The sequence below is a fragment of the Rhinolophus ferrumequinum genome, chromosome 11 (assembly GCF_004115265.2).
Source record: "Rhinolophus ferrumequinum isolate MPI-CBG mRhiFer1 chromosome 11, mRhiFer1_v1.p, whole genome shotgun sequence".
NCBI classification, from domain to species: domain Eukaryota; kingdom Metazoa; phylum Chordata; class Mammalia; order Chiroptera; family Rhinolophidae; genus Rhinolophus; species Rhinolophus ferrumequinum.
Genome location: NC_046294.1, coordinates 71,511,908 through 71,531,309, shown reverse-complemented (window position 1 = coordinate 71,531,309; position 19,402 = coordinate 71,511,908). Strand labels below are relative to the sequence as shown.

At 33.9% G+C, this 19,402-nt stretch overlaps 1 protein-coding gene across 1 annotated transcript; it reads left to right on the top strand.

Annotated features, from left to right (window-relative positions):
- Positions 1-1,174: 1,174 nt before the first annotated feature.
- On the top strand, positions 1,175-17,562 carry ANGPTL5 (angiopoietin like 5). Its single transcript, XM_033121533.1, has 8 exons — positions 1,175-1,361; positions 3,349-3,493; positions 5,153-5,256; positions 6,169-6,262; positions 8,850-8,950; positions 10,617-10,737; positions 13,536-13,721; positions 16,625-17,562. Exons 1-8 carry the CDS (start codon positions 1,266-1,268, stop codon positions 16,942-16,944), a joined length of 1,167 nt encoding a protein of 388 aa, XP_032977424.1. The 5' UTR covers positions 1,175-1,265; the 3' UTR covers positions 16,945-17,562.
- The last annotated feature ends 1,840 nt before the right edge of the window (positions 17,563-19,402 follow it).

The following is a 19,402-nucleotide window of genomic DNA, read 5'->3' as shown; positions in this document are numbered from 1 at the left end:
AAGAGAATAAGAAGTTCAAATTTCCAGGTATAAAAGAAATAAGTCATGGGGATGTAATGTACAGCATAGGGAGTATAGTCAATAATATTGTGTTAGCATAGTACGGTGTCAGAAGTTGCTGGACTTTTATCATGATGATCACTTGTTTATGTATATAACTGTTGAATAATTGTGATGTACACCTGAAACTGATGTAATGTTGTATGTTAGCTATATTAAAAAAAAATCTTTAAAAACAGATGCAAATGGGAATATGTAGCTGCACTGTTCCAATTGAATGAGAAAGCCCCAGTCCTATTGGTTGAAATACTATTCCAGTAACTCCTTAGGAAGGGCTGGCTCAGATGGCAGGAAAACAGTGCAGTCAGGCGTTCAGCGCAGGAGGCAGGCAGCTTAGTGCAGGCTTCTTCCTGAAGTGCAGTTTGCATGACAGGCCCCTGTGTAGAATTGGCTGCTAGGTAGGCTCTGTTTTTTTAAAATTCGAGCCCAGTTAGCCACCAGGAACCCTTCTTACTACCATGTTTCCCCGAAAATAAGACTGGGTCTTATATTATTTTTTGCTCCAGAAGACTCATTAAGGCATATTTTCAGGGGATGTATTATTTATTCATGTACAACAATCTACATTTATTCAAATACAGTCATGTCATCTTCTGGAACATCGTCATAACATACTAAATGTGTCCGTCTGGCTGACAGTCTTAACTGGGGCTTATTTTTGGAGTAGGGCTTATTTTTGGGGAAACATGGTATGTATCTTTTTTTTCTCAGTGTCCACAATAGAAACAGTTCCAAGGTAATACTATTCCCACTTCATCACTGATTTCTACTTTCTCATTATTTTTATGCAAACCAGTTCACAATTATTGAGGTATATCTTATCAAAGGCATTATTTCCTAAGGCAAAAAAACAAGCAAACTGACTGATAAAAACTAGATGAATTTATAAATTCATTTGTCTATCTATCTGTCATCTATCTATCGATCTATTGCCTATATTCCAAAAGCATGGATTTATAATGCAGGCATGTAGTGATAAAAAAGGGTTTTTATAACTTCAAATGACAGGCTTTCTAGAGGTTACCTTGTTTTTTATATGAAGGGCGTTGTTTCAAACGAGGGCATGGAAACTAATAGTAAGTATTGCCTTCTGTTTTTTTTGTACACTTTCCAGAAGGTTTTGACTGAAGACTCTATGCACTGTAGTTCTTTCCACAGAGAGCTGACTGATATTTGAAGAAGTTTTTTATTTCTCGAAGAAAAAGATGATGTCTCTTTCCCAAGCCTCACTTTTGTTCTTAAATATATTTATTTTTATTTGTGGAGAAGCTATGCAAGGTAACTGTGTACATCAATCTATGGTAAGAGCTTCAGCAATATTATTTTAGCTGGGAAAGCATGATTATATGGTTTAAAAAATACATATTAGATGTTTGAAAAGATTAATTGTACTACCCAGTATAATTTATGGAAAAATTAGTGTTTATTTAGAAATGCTGAGACTTTGCTTAAATTATGTTATATTTAAACTTAGGAAACCATAAACTGAGAATTGAGTCTTACCATGTATCTTGTGAAAATATTTTTTTTAAAATTGCAGGCCTTGGTTAAAATATTAGCTAGCAAATGTCTGATTAACTTTGATAATGAAATATTCGGTAGGTCATTTAAAAATTCACTTAAAAACTATTCTATAAAATTTTATATTTCAAATAAAGTATTATGAGTGATTACCTAGGAAATTAGAAAATTTTATTCAAAACAATGTCAGAATAGTAGGTAATATAGTAGGAACAATACTATGAGTAGATGGGGATTTGAATTCTACATATTTAAATGTTGGTTTATTATTTTTAAATGTAATGAAATGTATCGACCACTGTATGAATAGCAAATTTCAAAGTTCCAAGGTTGAAGAAAGAATAAATTCTAGGAAAGCTACAGAAATATTAATAATCTAATTCTCTAAAATACTAAATATTTAAGAATCTTATTTAGATCTGAAAAAATATAGCTGTAACCTAGGTTTTTTTTTTTTTTTTTTAAACATCTAGTATGTCAGTTATTATAAGAGTAGAAGAGAAAGAGCAAAAGGTTAAAAATAGATTTATGTAACAAAATGTGAATATATTTTGGGGGCAGATACCTTTTATAATATGGTTAGCTCTTTACATTTCTCTCAATATCCAGGTTGAAGGAAGACAAAGCTTGTTATTATTTTCTTATAATAACAGGGTTATCTAAATCTATATAAGTTCTACCAAAGAATATTTTAACATTGAAGACACCAATAATACCAACAAGAATAGATATCTTTGGAATGACAGACTTTTAAAAATGACATTTGTTGTTGATTTTGCAAAGCAAAATTCCATGCCTTTTTCCTATTATCAGTGATACCTTTAAAACCTGATATTACTTTTCAAATCTCTAAATACTTTAGCTTGTACAAAAGAGACAATTTTCCTACACATTCCTCCTACCCTTCTTCCCCACCTCCCAACATGATTCCTATTAATTGGTGGCAGAAAACCTATTTGGCTTAGAAATGTAGATATCTCAGTGAATCTTCTTAGTCCATGTTCAAGGAACTCCAAATTGCAAGATTCCTGGAAGACGGATGGCTCAGCACTGCATCACACATAGAAATGTGCAAAAGTTAAAGGTCAAGGTCATAGAGACATAGTTATAGGAAGTAGACCCTAAATGTAGTTGGCTCTCTGTATCCATGGGGTACAGAAGGCTAACATATTCAACAAGCTGTGAATTGAAAATATTTTGAAAAAAAGTTACGTTGTTGCTGACATTTACCATGTAGTTAGGCCTACAATGATTGCATATACACTGAACAGATACAGACATTTTTTTTGTCATTATTTCCTAAACAATATAGTATAACAACTATTTACAGAGCATTTACATTTTATTAGGTATTATAAATAATTTAGATATGATTTAAAGTACAGGAAGATGCGCGTAAGTTATATGCAAATTCTATGCCATTTTATGTAAGGGACTTGAGCATTAGTGGATTTTGTTACTACAGGGGTCCTGGAACCAATACTCCATGGATACCAAGGGATGACTATAAATCCTTTTGGAATTTGAGAAGAAAAAAGAAGAGCAAAAATATTGAATTAACATATACTTATTCATACCCCAGAATCTACGCATAGAGGTTATTTGTGGAAGTTTGAACTAACCAATTCATTACATTTTCTTTTCTAATGATCATCCTTATTGTGTCATGAAATGTCATCTTTTCCCTATACCTTTTCTATTTATTGTGGATTAGCCCATATAACATACTTCATATACTTTTTCTTATTTCTATTTTTTAATGTAAAGGATTCTCCAGTAGTTAACATCGTAGAAGATATACCTAATGCAAACAATGAAAGTAAAAGTAATAATGCTGTTTATAAGGAAGATTGTGAGGAATCATGTGATGTTAAAACTAAAATTCCACGAGAAGAAAAGCATTTCATGTGTAGTAAGTATTAAAAGTAACAACAATTATAAAGATATATGATTTATTATTTCTAGGGTAGACATAGACGAAATATACCTTTGCTTTTGTTTGTGTCATTCTATACATATCCTGATCATCCTAGGCCAGACGTTTTGTGCTTGGCACATAGTACATGTCTAGTAAATATTTGGTAAATGAATAAATCCTTGTTTTATGTAGCTCTGTGGCATCAATAGACCACAGAAGGAAGGGGCAAGCCAGTGGGCACTGAGAGTAGTATTGTATCAATTCATCTAGGGCTATTTTTTTTGCTTCCATTTGAAACACTAGGAAATTTCACCTTAGTTTTGAGGGGGGGAATTCAGTACTGAATAATTGCAGCAATTGGTATAAGTTCACAGCAATTTACGCAACAAAGCGTAACAGCAAAAAGTTTTAAAATCTCAATTTTTGTTTAAAACTCTATGGTAACAATGTAGTTATTTTCATGGTGTGTTGTATGTATATAGTGGGATGGGATGAAGAAGGGGAATCGGAAATGGAGAAGGTGATGATGACCTGATGCAGCTCTTACAGGACTTTAATTCCTAGGTCAGAAAGTATAAAAAGCTCATTTCAATGTGCTTAATATTGTATGTGTCACACAAGTGTCTCAGGCTTCTCAAACCAGGGAGTACAGATTTAGGTCCACTAACAGCTGTCTAAAATCAGGAAGAATATAACAGAAAGTGAGAGACTGAAGTGAAAAAGAGAGATGAAGCAGAGTGAAGTAGACTGCAAAATATCAAGAATTATTCATGTGATTCTATTGCTAGAGGGAAAGTTAAGAACATAGAAAGAAAATAATTTTTTTTTAAAGAATGATGTATGCAACAAGGTGCAGTTCCTTTTGTTATAAAGGACATCATCAGTATAAGTAGAGAAACTTGTATGTGTTCTGAGAAATACATAATAGTCAATGTTTATTTTCTGGTTTTGATGGTTGTGTTGTAAAGAATGTCTTTGGTGTAAGAAATACACACTGAAATATCCAGGGACATCACGGCAGCATACTCTAAAATGATTTAGGAAAAAGTTTTTTGTACTATTCTTACAAATGTTTTATAAGTAAGATTGTTTTAAAATTAAAAAAGACTAGTGAAAATTCACAAAAATACAGTGAAAATTCAATCAGAAACCAACCAACCAAAACTTTTGACTAAGATTTATTATGTGTGTATATGTATACGTTTGCAATTTGTTTATATAAAAATACAGCATTAATAGAAAAAATTAAAAGAGATTTATTTTAAAAATTAAATTGCATGAAGGGGGATTGTTACCTTTTACTTTCTTATATAGTAAGAATGGATGAGTCTTGGACTTTCTGCTTCTACACCTCTCATCTTATAAAGTGAGAATTGATATTCAGGATTTTGTCTCTCAATTATATCAGATTAAATTATCTGAAGGTAATCAAAATTATTAGGAAGCATAGTTTTATTAAGAATTGTTAAAACAGTTGTGTTTTGGTTAATCCTGAGTTAAAAAACATATATACTAACTGGAATATACAATTCTCAGTTTTTAGACATATTGTTTACATATTTATTCAAAATCATGTGAAAGCCGTTATTTTTCATTGTAATTAGTTTCTATAATAATGTAATATTTAGCAAACACTTTTTATTATGATTCAAGGAAATTTGCAAAATTCTATTATTTCTTACACACGAAGTACCAAAAAACTACTAAGAACTATAATGGATGAGCAACAAGCTTCCTTGGATTACTTATCTAATCAGGTATGAATTTTTTTAGTATTGTGTGGTTATCGTATGTATGCATTGATATAATTATCTAGAAGTCCAATTATTTAACTTTGTAATGCATTTATGTCCAGACATCTAATTAGTGCGTACTATGTTAGAGGCACCACAGTAAGCCTCAGAGAAACAGAAAGCAGTAACAAAAAAATGGACCTTCACTTAAGGGTTGTACAGTCTAGGAGAGCAGAAAAATGTGTTGCAAATGTTGTGAATGCTGTTAGAATGACAAAAAAAAAAAAAAAGATATGCAAGATCTGAGATTCGAGAAACCTTTTCAGATGATAGAGCTCATGAGCTGAGATGTGAAAGATGAACAAATGCTTCAAATGTCACAAAGGTTAGGTAAGAACATAGGACATTTCATTGTGGGGAACTGCTTGGAATTGGTGCAGGGGTGGAGTGGCTGAGGAGTTAAGGGTGCCTAAGGAAAATTGACTTAAAGAAATAAGAACTAAATCATACCACGCTAAGAGTCACCATAGTGTCTGAGCAGGGAAATGAAATAGTTAAATTGGCAGCTGGTTGGGAGCATGAAATAGTTAAATTGGCAGCTTGAGGGTGAGCAGAGGCAGGAGGCAGGGAAACCAGGTAAGAAACTACAGCAACGGTTCAGGCAAGATACTCTAGAGAACAGATCTGTAAGAGCCGTCAAATGAAGAAATGAGCAGATAAAAGCAACGTGCAGGAGGTAAATGGTAATGAACTTAATAATTGCTATTTAGCTATATCTTTCCTGCTTTGTTAAAACAGGGATTCAATGTAGAAAATGGACATTATATACATTGCAGAGCTGGATTTATAAGAAGCTTAGAGATACCAGTTATAAAGCTCAGATAAAGGAGATTTGTTCAAATATAAATTTGCTTAAATATGTGCATGTGTGTTTAGGTTAATGAGCTCATGAATCGAGTTCTTCTTTTGACTACTGAAGTTTTTAGAAAACAACTGGATCCTTTTCCTCACAGACCAGTTCAGTCACATGGTGAGAACTTTGGTATTTCAGCCTTTTCATACTTGTCTTTTATTGCTTAAAATTTTCCTGGACAGGTTGGTGCATTTAGTAGTTTTGTTTAAAAAACACAGCTCACTATTATCTAACAGACTGGAGGAATAATAGCTGCCATTAAGCAAACTTCAACCCACACTGTGTGTACTTTCCTAAACTGGGAAACTTTTCTGTTTAAAAGCCATGGCTGTATACAGATATCCTGAATCTGTTGAAAATAGCATAGTTTATGTAATTAAATTCTGGGCTCCCCTTTACATTTTATAAATAATTAATCTTCAGTTAGAAGAAAAGAACTTTCAGAGTCCCTCCCACCTGTAAAAAATACTTTTGACATCTTTGAAACACGTCAAATTGGGGCTTAAAATTTGAAAAGAAAAGGAAATAAAGCGGAAATAAAGTGGAATTTAACACTTTTTGGTACTAAAATACACTATAATAATTCCCAGAGGTTTGGGTTTCTAAGAAAAATGCCCCACACATTTTACAAATATGAATCAATATTATTAAAAAGTTCCAAGCAGATGAATATTATTGAGGACCTAGTAGTGTATCATCTCTTGTTTTTTCCTTGCAAAGGGAAGAGAATAAACAGTTACTGTAACTCTCCTCTGTGTCAGGCATAGACAGACATTTTCACATGTTATTTTGTTATTTTTTATTATTTTAATGTATCTCACTTGTTTTCCATAACCACCCCTAGGTAGGTAGTATAACATGGTAGTGAAGAGCATGGAGTCTGATGTCAGACTTATTTCTTCAAATCCCTCATCCACTGTTTCCTTATCCACTGTTTTCTTATCTGTAAACCGATAGTGCCTACCTCATAAGGTTGTTCTGAGGATTATATGCATAAATACATGAAAGGTCCCTAAAATATCACCTGATGCGTAGTAAGACAATACAAGGGTTTGCTGTGATGGTGGTCATCGTCAGATGAGGAATACGCCGCCCAGAATAATCTAAGTAATCTGTTCATGCTTATTTGAATGGTGATGGCAAAGCAGATATTCCAACCCAGATCAGTCTTTCATTGTGAAACTTCTATCATATTTCTAAGCATAAAGTTATTATAGAATGTCTCAGCAATTCAGAACAGAGGCAACACATCTATGTCTCCTGGAAATGAAGGAAAAAGCAAACAATTTTGTAGCTACCATTTGTAACTGACATCGTCTCAGTACTTACTCTATGCTACGCTATGCTAAGTGCTTTATAGAATGCCTTATGGTGTAAATCGTCAGAATAACACTATGAAGGGCATTCCCTTCTGGGGAACTACTTGGAGTTGGAGCGCAGGTGGATTGGCTGATGAGTTAAGGGTGCATTATTATCACGATCATTATTATGATATTCCACATGACGAAAAAAAGAGGTTAAGCATCTTAGCTAATATTCTCAGCTAGTAAGAAGGAGAACTAGCTCTCTAACCCAGGCTCCTGGCTCCGGAGTCCCAGGGTTTCACATGTTTGTTTCTCTGGGTAATTGACACTTGTAAGGGTTGAATTTATTTTCTGACATTTACAAAAGATAATACAAAGTAAAGTATCTTAAAATAAAATGTAGTATCTATATCCACACACTATGTTTACAATTCTCTGGAATGCTTTGGAGAGGGTGATTATAGGCTGCTATAGTTCTGTTAACAGAGCAGGCTCCAGCTTCCAGATTAATTTCTTCTTCGTGAAGAAAATGATTTTTCCCCTCTCCTCCCTTTGCTATGGTAATAGTGGTCCCCAACACATGAAAATAGAGTAGTCAAGGATATGTCGATAGTAGTTAATCTACTTACTCCGTTGGGTTTTCTCCTCTCCGTACATATAGATTACCTTTACACATTATGCCCCCAAGATAAGCATAGATTCCTGAAAGGGCACTATTTATTGGGCAAGAAGATGTATAATTATAAAATATATTAGATAAATGTTGATCCGAAATTAACAGTATCGAATACTAATAGCTAACAGTGATGTTATGCTTATTGAAGCATACGTTCTTTTTTTAAATTATATATATATATATTTCTGGGGAATATTGGGGAACAGTGTGTTTCTCCAGGGTCCATCAGCTCCAAGTAGTTGTCCTTCAATCTTGTTGTGGATGGCGCAGCTCAGCTCCAAGTCCAGTCGCTGTTTTCAATCCTTAGTTGCAGGGGGCGCAGCCCACCATCCCATGTGGGAACCGGCAACCTTGTTGTTGAGATTTCGCTCTCTAACCAACTGAGCCATTTGGCCACCCCGCTGGAAGCTCAGCAGCAGCTCTGTTGTCTTCAATCTAGTTGTGGAGGGAATCGAACTGGCAATCCTGTTATTCAGAGCTTGCACTCTAACCAACTAAGCCATCTGGCTGCCCCTGCAGTGTACATTCTTTAATCCCAGTTCTTCCATATATTTTCTCCTATTTCTAAAATTGAGATCATTTTTCATTTCTAAGAGTTAAAATCATCATATCATTAATGGAAATTATAATAATTTCAGACAACACTATTACTTCTCTACACTAAAATGGTTGCCTTAAATGTACACTTAAAAATATCCTAAATAACTAATTTTACTTTTTTTAGGTTTAGATTGTACTGATATTAAAGACACCATTGGCTCTGTCACCAAAACGCCAAGTGGTTTATATGTAATCTATCCAGAAGGATCAAGCTACCCATTTGAGGTAAAGTTTTCCCTTATTATATCAATAGCATAAGCATCCAACCAACTTAATTAATGTTAAAATTTACTAGTTTTAATATTTTTTTCTTGAAAATTTTTAAACAAATTAGTAAAAGTTCCAGTTTCAAAATTTTGGTTTTCTGGAATTCTTTGTCCAAACCACAAACATCTAAAAGAACTAGAGAGTCTTTCACTTTTCTATTTGAGTTTTCATGGTTTATACTTTTTAAAGTAAATCCATTTGGTGCAAGATCTTAATATTATCCTTATAGTAGGCAGAACTGTGCAATATAAATACTCACTTACTTTAATTAGCTTATGGGTATTAGAAAATAATGGTGTGTTTTGCCTTGGAGCTTACTAAAAATACTTTGGTTTCTCTTCTTACATATAGTTGTATTTTTTTTGGATGACAAGTGATTTTATGTGATTGGATAAGAAATTAATAATTTTAAGAAAACATTCATTAAAGTGTGAGACCGACTGAGAAACTGATTCATCCTTAAATTGAATATGAGAAATCACTTATGTCTATTCTTAGTAGTTCTATACTAGGATTTCTAGAAAGAAGAAATTTCTGCTAGAAATTATGTGTTATTTACAGGACACACATATATATATTTTCTGGGTACTTTTTTGTGCTTAAGAAAGTTTATGGTACTGATATCACACCTTATTAATAGTTTTTATTGCATAACAAAATAATTTTTTTTGTAAGTAGATACTACCAGTTTCTCAGAGTTACTAACATTATTTTTTGACATCTATTCACAAGGTGTCAAAAAATTAGGGATTAGTTGGGAAGTAATTTTAAATTACTTAAATTACTTCACCTACAGATTCAAAAATGGGCCTGGAGAGATGTGGAAAACGGAAGGCTTCTAATTTTTGAAGTGTGGGATACATAATTACCTCTTTTGTGGGCAAGTGTTGGTTCTTTAACTTTCTCCCCCGCCTTTCTCTGTGCAAGGGAAGTTTCTAAGGGAGAGGATTACTCTGGTTTCCTCCCTATATCACTTGTATGGATTCCCTACAGTTGTCTTCTTAGGGGCATTTTATTAGGTTGGTGCAAAAGTAATTGCGTTTTAAAACATTAAAAATAATTTCAAAACCGCAATGGCTTTTGCACCAACCGAATACACGGTACCACCACATGCATCTATGAGCGCCTGCTGACATGGACACAGATAATGACTTTCTATCTGAAAATTCCAGTCCAAACACAGGCTTTTGGAGAAAAGAACAACCAAAGACAGGCACATGGCCATAGTTAAATTAACACTGTTTTATTTTTAAATCAGCATTTTTAATTCAAAGGAAAAGTTAATTTATAAAGAAATACATCACTCTTCCATATCTTATCAGTACTGTTATTCAACTGAAAAAATATTTAGAGTTAAGGAGTAACAGAATAACCTTAAATGCTACAAACACCAGTACATTTAAAAAAATGACTGATACACAGACTGTACTTAGGTTAAGTACAAGTTTGGTTTCATGATAAAATTATTTTTAGAAATTAAAAATAAGAATATATTAATGTCATATAATTACATTGAAACTTTTAAGTGAAAGTCTTTCTTTAAGCTTAAGGGTGAAGAATGAGTTTTATATCAAAGAATGAAAATAATAGTATGTTATTTTTATCTTTTCTGGGTCTATTTTAGGTAATGTGTGACATGGATTTCAGAGGAGGTGGATGGACTGTGATACAGAAAAGAATTGATGGGATAATTGATTTCCAAAGGTTGTGGTGTGATTATCGGGATGGATTTGGCGACCTGTTAGGTCAAATTTTATTTATTTCTCCTTTATCTTTTTTTTTGGTATTACACCTATAGATTGTGTCTCTTGATCAAACCCTTTAGTAAAAATAGTGAACCGAACACTAAAATATGACTTAAATCACTCTCTTAATGTGACAAATTATTTAAAATAAGTATATCTTCAGTTGGAAATATTTATTTTTAGATACCTGTTGAAATGTATCTAAAAATAGATTTGACTGAAAATTCTAAATTAGGTGTTTATTTAGTATCTACTATGCACCCAGCAGAATTCTGGCAGGCGCTCAACAACTATTTGTAGAATGAAAAACTGAGTGGGCAGGGTGGTCCTAAACCTTGAAATTCTTTAGATGTGTGCTGTGTCTACACAAGCAAGTGAAATAAAAAATTTAGGTATGTGGTTGTACAAATTCAAATAATGTGAACTGGAAGTAACAAAAATATCAATTAAAATCACTATGTTCAAAATTTGAAAAACATAAACCTCAGATTGATTGTAATATCTGTTTACATTATTGCCACAGAACAGCATCACTTTTGCTGGGTGACTAGAAATATCAGTATTTCTGAACACTGTATAATTTTACATTAGTTGGGATGTTTGCAGGTGATTTAGATCATTTTTATGCTGTTATTTGAAGTTACTGTTGTTATAATTTAAATTTTTAGCATCCCATAATAATGTTATCCGAGGATTTAATACTGAATACCAATGATTTTAGGAGGGACAGGAAATGTAATAAAATATTATGTATAAGGCCAAATAGCTGCCATGCTATGGAGTGCAGTTAATATACTTGTATTTTCTCAGCATTAACCTCTAAATGTCCAGTGAGTGCTTCCTCCTGAATTCAGGCTCTGAATTGTCATCTTCCTTACATTATGCTTATTTCTATGGGGAGATGATGAGATTTTTGACAGAAAGGTTTTCAGGCAGTTATCCTTCACTGCTTTGTACCTGGCATACATTTTTTAAAAACTTGAGTTTAAGTTAAATATATTGTTAAGTCTTAAATTTGGGGGTAGGGTAGAGGGGAAAGAGGGCAAGGACTTTTAAATAGAGAGTTATACGATAAAAGACATTACACAGACCCCCTAGGGATCTGTCTTACTTCCTGTACTTCTTTCTTCCTGTACTTCTTCAGGATAATTTTCAATTCTAAGTGAGTGTGTAGCTAAAATACCCCTGTAAGCCCTGCGGAGGCAGTTAGTATCTTAGCTATAGTTTTAAGAGTTTCAATGCTGTCACTCTGTTCCCCAGCTCTTTGAAGTTACTTCCTTTAGTAATTTCATGCTTCAGGTAGAGGGATACATAAGGTCGGACAATTAAGTTCGTGAACTCATTCTAGAAAAAGTGCTACATGCCTCATTGCTAAGTATCACAATGGTTACCTCAGAAGTACTCCCCTTGGGAAGCTATGCATCAACTCTAGTGCCTAGACAACCCTTCAAAGCAATTTGGGAACTCTTTTTCTGGAATGGCCACCAGAGGTGTCATCGTATTACCCTTGATGTCCTGAGTGTCATCAAAATGTCTTCCTTTCAAAATTTCCTTTATCTTTGGGTAAAAAAAGAACTCATTGGGGGCCAGATCAGGTGAGTATGGAGGGTGTTTCAACACAGTTATTTATTTACTGGCTAAAAACTCCCTCACAGACAGTGCAGTGTAAGGTGGTGCATTGTCGTGAGGCAAGAGGCATGAATTGGTGAAATGTTCAGTTCATCTAACTCAGGGGTGTCCAAACTTTTTTCAATGTTTTTTACCAAGGGCCATATGTGGTAAAATACACAAACAGCCGGGCCACTTACTTGAGGTGAAGTACGTATTGCCTCACCTGGTTTATTTAAGTAAACTAAATATAGTTTTGGAATTTGCTGCAGGCCAATTAAAAATGGATTGCGGGCCGCAGTTGGCCTGCGGCCGCAGTTTGGGCACTCCTGGTAACTTTTTCACGCATCCTTTTCAGCACTTCCAAATAGTAAACTTGGTTAACTGTTTGTACAGTTGGTACAAATTCATAATGAATAATCCCTCTGATACCAAAAAAAGTTTACAACATTGTTGCAACAAGCTTGTGAACTTAATTGTCAGATCTTGTATGTCAGAATGGGAGCATACACGTTTAGGCTATGCCATGATGTTGGCGAGAACATGCAAGGAGTATGCAGCCTGAATTAGGGGCCGGGGGGGGGGGGGGCGTTTAATGATTCATATTGGATCTACAGTCTTGGAAATATCGACCCTAAACCTGGGAATCTCCATCCAGTGTTGCTATATTGCGTTTCCATTCATAGGTAATTCACAAGCTGCATTATAACAAAGAAATATTTATTCACAACGCATTTTTCTCAAAGACAGAAAAAGTAATTTTAACTGAGTATTATCAGGAAATGTGTCTTTAGGAGGTGCTGATTTGGAGTTTAAACCTCATATTCACCAATACCCATCATTTTTTTACCTGTCATAATGTTTCACCTGGCTTTTTGTTGATATGTTTTAAGGTAAAACTTGACTTTTTACTTAATTAACCTTTAAATGAATTTTTGAATTTAATTGGGGGAAATAAAAATGAAACAGAGTCTAGTTATCCCCAGTCTAGTGAATTAGAAGTGGGAAGATTTTTTTTTTTTTTGGTACATTAAGCAAACTGATAATTTTACTGAGGGCCATCCAGTCCCTCCAATGATTTATGTGAGCCATTTCAGAATTATGAAACATTAAACACCACCAAACAGTCAATAATAGTTATTCTCATTTGTATTATAATATATTAAAAAAAGCTTATTTTATTTTTACAGGCGAATTTTGGTTAGGACTCAAAAAGATTTTTTATATAGTAAATCAGAAAAATGCCAGTTTTATGCTGTACGTGGCATTGGAATCTGAAGATGACACATTGGCTTATGCATCATATGATAACTTTTGGCTAGAAGATGAAACAAGGTTTTTTAAAATGCACTTAGGACGATATTCAGGAAATGCTGGTAAGTTTTTTATTCCTAAAATTATCCAGAAGATTTAAATATAACTGAGTCAATATTAGGTGAAGATAAAGGTAATGCATTTCTCTTGGTATATGGCATGAAAGATAACAGAAAAGATTAGGAATGAGAAAACTGGTCATGTTTTGAGTTTTGAAACAGTGCTATGATTGTGGCACTGCATCATGATTTTGAAGTGCTTTATACTCTTTGAAACAATTTGCCACAGGTAATCTCAGTTGATTCTTTAGACAGAGTCCTTGTGGGTTAGGCTGGGAAAGTATTATTGATATTTTCAAGTTCAGAGATGTTGGCATTTAGAAATCATAAAATGTTAGAGCTGATCTTCACTCTTCTCACTTTACAGGTGAAGAAATCTGAAAGATTATGTGACTTGCCCGAGATTCGCAGCTCACCACATCTGAGCAGGGCAAGAACCCAGGTTGATAGAACAGCTAGCTTAGTACCTTGGTGCATCTACTCATTTCCAAATAAATTTAACTTGTTAGAACTTCAAAATACTTGATATTAAATTTACATTTTGATGCTAAAATTTTAAATTTGAGTTAAGAAACGCTAAATTCAATTCTCTTGTTGCTCATCATGGTACTTGTTCATTGTTTATTTTTTAGTGTTAGAAATCCAAAAATGATATATTCCTAGATCTTTAAGTGATCACAGTATAGATGGGGTAGATAAATAAAACTGAACACAGAATACTGATGGAGCTCTGGAAGTTAAAAGGAGGGCAAAAGTGATTCCAATTGATTGTATATGGAAAATCATCATGGAAAGCTGGTTTCCAACAATGGGTTTATATTAGATTCAACCTGGGAAGCTTTTGAAAGTCCTGCAGAATCTCACTCAGTAAATTTGGGCCCAGGTATTTGCATCCACAATGTTGGCATCCTTATATTAATGCATAGACTTTTGGCAAATGAATGTTGGCAAAGAGAGCAGCTTGAGTCAAGGCACAGAAGGAGGAAAATAACGGGTCTGAAGAGTTGTCTGGTATGGTTGGAAGCTCTGACATCTGAGGGAGTTTAGCCTTGTGATATTAGGTGAAAGTCTGAAATCTTTCAAATATTGACGCAGGGGGAAAATTTTAAAGAGTTACAATATATAATTTTTAACACTTCATCTCTAAAAGTATAAAGAATTAAGATATGGAAATACTATATTAGGAAATGTTTATGTGGAGTTTCTCTAAAATATGATTAGGATCTAAGTGGAGAATAAATTTTATAATGGCAAAAAAGTTTCTTCATTACAGAATTCTAAAATTTTGACATGCCTTACTCTACATTTTTCCAATATTGTTGTTAAGTGACTTTCAATTGTTGATCACATAATATAATCGGAATAAATAAAAGAAGTTGTCAATAGAATGTAAAGATAGAAACGTAGATAAAAACAAGGGGTTAAGTGTGATCATGTGTGTAGTAGAGGTGGCCTCAAATTTGACTTTTAGCTCAGAGAAAAAATTGAAATATGAAAGTTGAACATTCGAGCAATGCATTTGTTTCATGAAAAAGACATATATTCCTGATTCTAAAACTCTAAATAAATTTTTCTGGGTTCTCAAGGAGAACAAAGTGCCATGTTCTCCAATTATACTCTCACAGAAAGCATGGTGGTGAGTTTTAGTTGGATATTTCTTAAATAATAGACGTAGGCATTATATTTTTGCAATAATTTATTAAATATAATCCAGAGAGGACCCAACCTGATGTATGATCCTTCTGACAGTTGAACTTTGTTCAGGGAGTGTATCTGTGAAGGGATTGTATAATTTAGGCAGTGCTCCACAAGTACTGTATATCTCTCATCTGAACTTCTGAAAGGTATTGTACTGTGTGGGTATTGAAACCGTATTCTCTCTGCAAATACTTGCAATGTGGACATTTTGTTTCCCATGAAGAACCAAGTCAGAGGCTCTGGGTATAAGTTATAGGATAAGCCACCATTGCTAATGAAGCGCTCCTCAAAGATATCTCAAAAGATGCCAAACATTTGGAAGCATAATAAAACAAATGTGGCCTTTGAATTCTTTAAAGATTTTACATAGCTTCACTTTTAGTTCAAACACATTAGCAAAGTTCACCTATAGGTGAAATCTAGGTACAATGGGACTAATTAGAATCTTAGTTATATAAATTTTATAAAACAAAACATGACTCCTGCCCCCGCCAGTTAGTTAAATGGGTTGCTTTAGCCAAGATGTTTAATCTTTGAAGATTATTGTGAGTATGAGGGATATCATACATATGGTGTCCAATGGAAACCCTTTAAAAATTGTATTGCTTTAATTTCTGTCGAATTAATTCATATATCATGTGGAGAGCCTTGAAGAAAAGGTACATCTCAGTAGTGTATCTAATTTTTTCTTGAGGGCATTATAGGCATTTTATATAAACTTGGCTTATAAATAAAACCAAACAACTTTTGCAGTTACCAACTAAGTTTTTTAAAGGTTGAAGTTTCACATTCATTTATACCTCTCTATCTAAAGTGTTGCAAAATGGTGTGAAAATTTATTATGTGGAAATTATTTTCATTTCCTAAATTACCAATCATTACATTACTCTTCCCTGAAGAATGACAGGTCTATACACCATCATCTTTGGTCTATATTATTTGATTATGTCTATACTGACAAACTTCCATTTTTGATTGTGATTTTATATCAAATGTCCACTTAAAAAACACTATTCTGTTGAGGGATTCATCATCAGATTTTGGAATATTACAATCTAGAGGAGAGTTTGTATTATGGTATCCTGTAGGAAATAATTTAAGTCTTACTTCTGGATGCAGTGCTTTTGCATAATAGGCTGGTAAAAGTCAATTAAAATTACAAAAAGTGTTTTTCAATTTAGTCATTAAAAAAATTCTGTTTTACCCAGGTGATGCATTCCGGGGCTTCAGAACAGACGATAATCAAAATGCAATGCCATTCAGCACATCAGATGTTGATAATGATGGATGTCGCCCTGCATGCCTGGTGAGTGGTCAGTCAGTGAAGAGCTGCAGTCACCTCAATAACAACACTGGCTGGTGGTTCAACCAATGTGGTCTAGCAAATCTGAATGGCATTCATCACTTCCCTGGAAAATTGCTTGCAACTGGAATGCAATGGGGCACATGGACCAAAAATAGCTCACCTGTCAAGATTAAATCTGTTTCAATGAAAATTAGAAGAACTTACAATCCATATTTTAAGTAATCTCACTTTAAATTATAATGCATGTTCCACAGTTATTTTGGATAATATGTGAAAGATTTCACATAGCTTCTCTTTTTATTGAGTATTTCAAACATTTAAGCCAACATTTAACTATGGATGACATCTAAGGGGTTAAAAGTATAATTAGAAATCTTTAATGTTGTAAAGTTTTATAAAAGAAACAAGGCTCAATATATGCTTTTACTACTAACTATTTTAACAATAGCTAATAAAATTAGTTTTAAGTGAATTGCAACTTGTTTTCCTGGAGTCTGTTGTCCCTTTAAAGGATTTTCCTTTTTCTTTAAAGCATTAAACCATACTAGATTCTTAGGAAAATTGAAGAGAACATTATGTTCATTTATATGTTCATTCTAAATGGTTACCTATATAATCTACAGATAATTTCTATTGAAGACAATTATAAGGACTAACTTTGTGCTTTTAGTATATAAATTTCGCATGATTTAAAAATCTTACTATTTCCAGGTAATTCCATAGTATTTTATAGGTAATAAGAGTTTGCTGCAAAAACAAGTCTTTCTTCTTTTCACATTTTATTGTAGTTAATAATTTTATTCTTGTTTGTAATAAATGTACTGTACATTTATATCCTGATCAGTTGCATTCTAAAATGCATTTACATCTTAACTCTTTTTAAGCCAATGGAAATGAACTTTAAGTGAAGGGCGGTTGAGGAAGCGTAAGACTACAGGTGGCTCTGGGAAGCAGGTCCCCTCCACTAGTTGCACTAAGTTTGAAGGAGCTGGAGTTGTAAGGATTCCACGGGAAAATACAGCTGGGCCAAGTGTAAGTTATTGATAAGTAAGATGAAGGAAACAACAAAGAATTAGTGTCAAACAGAAAAGTATTTTGTCCAGAGTTAAGGTTATACAATGTACAGAGGAGGGTAGAAGTAGCTGAAAAAGAGGACAAAGTTAAAAATACAAATGAAGATAAAGATACCAGGGTGAGATATCTGAGCCCAGAATAAGGCTAATATAGATCAAAACACAGAATCTGATTTGCGTTAGGGATGGGCAAAAATGACGCGGTCACTATTCAGCATTGCTTTCACTTTGATCTCCTCTCCATGCAGTGAATAAATCATGCACAGAACACTCATGAGATAAGGTTGCAGGAACATGAACGTGCTTCTCCATGGCCTCCTGTGCATCTCATAGAAGCACAGCTGAAGTTCAGGTTGGAGGAGAACAGAACTGTGCGTTTTTTACCTACAGTGATGGTAACACCAGAAAAATTTATCTACAAATTAGGGAGATCATTTTGCTACTTAGAAAGCCATATCTAATGTGTGGATTCTGGACTTTGAAATTCTCGCTGAGTTTGCACTGAGGGGCAATCCTCTTTATTGTATTGCAAGGTTTAGGGGCTTCACATTTTTATCTCACCATAAAGGTTAGGGCAAGAATTGAAACTTTGAGGGTAGAAGCAGAATGGGAATAAGTGTTAGGATGTTAAGGGAAAGACAGACCCAGAGAGTGCAAGAAATTTTAATTTCTGTAGGTTTAGGAGCGGGAAGATATGTTTGATTTTGAATTGCTAAGGGACAATAGCCCCCAGGATGCCTTGTGAGAAGCTGTGAAAGTATTGAGGCCTCAAACTCCATTGCAAAAGAGAAGGTGTATCTTGGGTAATAATCCTGCATCTCAGACTCCCCAAAATGAAGTGACCTGACCTTTAGAAGTTAAGAAATCAGGATAACGGGTGCCTTTTTGCTATCTACTACTTCAACAGCATGCACACATGTCTTAGAAGGAGGCAAAAAAGGTCTCCGTCAGTTGTCTATGATCTGAATTACATCATTTTCAATTTATTTTTTCAGGATCTGAGGACTTCCCTAGATAAATGGTCCCATTTAAAAATACAAACACTTTATTCTTTCTTCAACTTACAACTTAATTTTCAGTAAACATTGAAATTGTATCCAGTTAAAAATAAAAAGTATACAGATCAGAAAACTTTTCTCTATACCATCATAGCTGAATTATAAATAGAAAAGTTAGCATAATAGCTTTGAGAACTATGGTTCTTAAAAGTAGTCTAAAAGCAAGTAGTAATCCATTTAAAAATAATTATTGCTAAGAAACATAAACAACTCTAAATAGCAACACACTCATGATCTTTGATTAGAAGACTTGATGCAAAGGGCCCCAGATGTATGAAGTTGAGTAGTGCAAGGGAGAGCCAAGAAAAATTTTGAGTTGCAGGAACAATGTGTAAGGAGGACTGGTTGTGCCGAAGGGGTCACTGACACTGCCTCCCTGGTAGATACCGTGTTTCCCCGAAAATAAGACCTAACCGGAAAATAAGCCCTAACATGATTTTTCAGTATGACATCCCCTGAACATAAGCCCTAATGTGTCTTTTGGAGCAAAACTTAATATAAAACCTGGTCTTATTTTCAGGGAAACACAGTAGGACATAGGTTTTATTG

Excerpts from the sequence above, each read along its gene's own strand:
- ANGPTL5 (XM_033121533.1), top strand. The coding sequence starts at position 1,266 with ATGATGTCTCTTTCCCAAGCCTCACTTTTGTTCTTAAATATATTTATT. Across the intron at positions 6,263-8,849 it reads CAGACCAGTTCAGTCACATG|GTTTAGATTGTACTGATATT; the intron begins GTGAGAACTTTG and ends TACTTTTTTTAG. Across the intron at positions 8,951-10,616 it reads GATCAAGCTACCCATTTGAG|GTAATGTGTGACATGGATTT; the intron begins GTAAAGTTTTCC and ends GGTCTATTTTAG.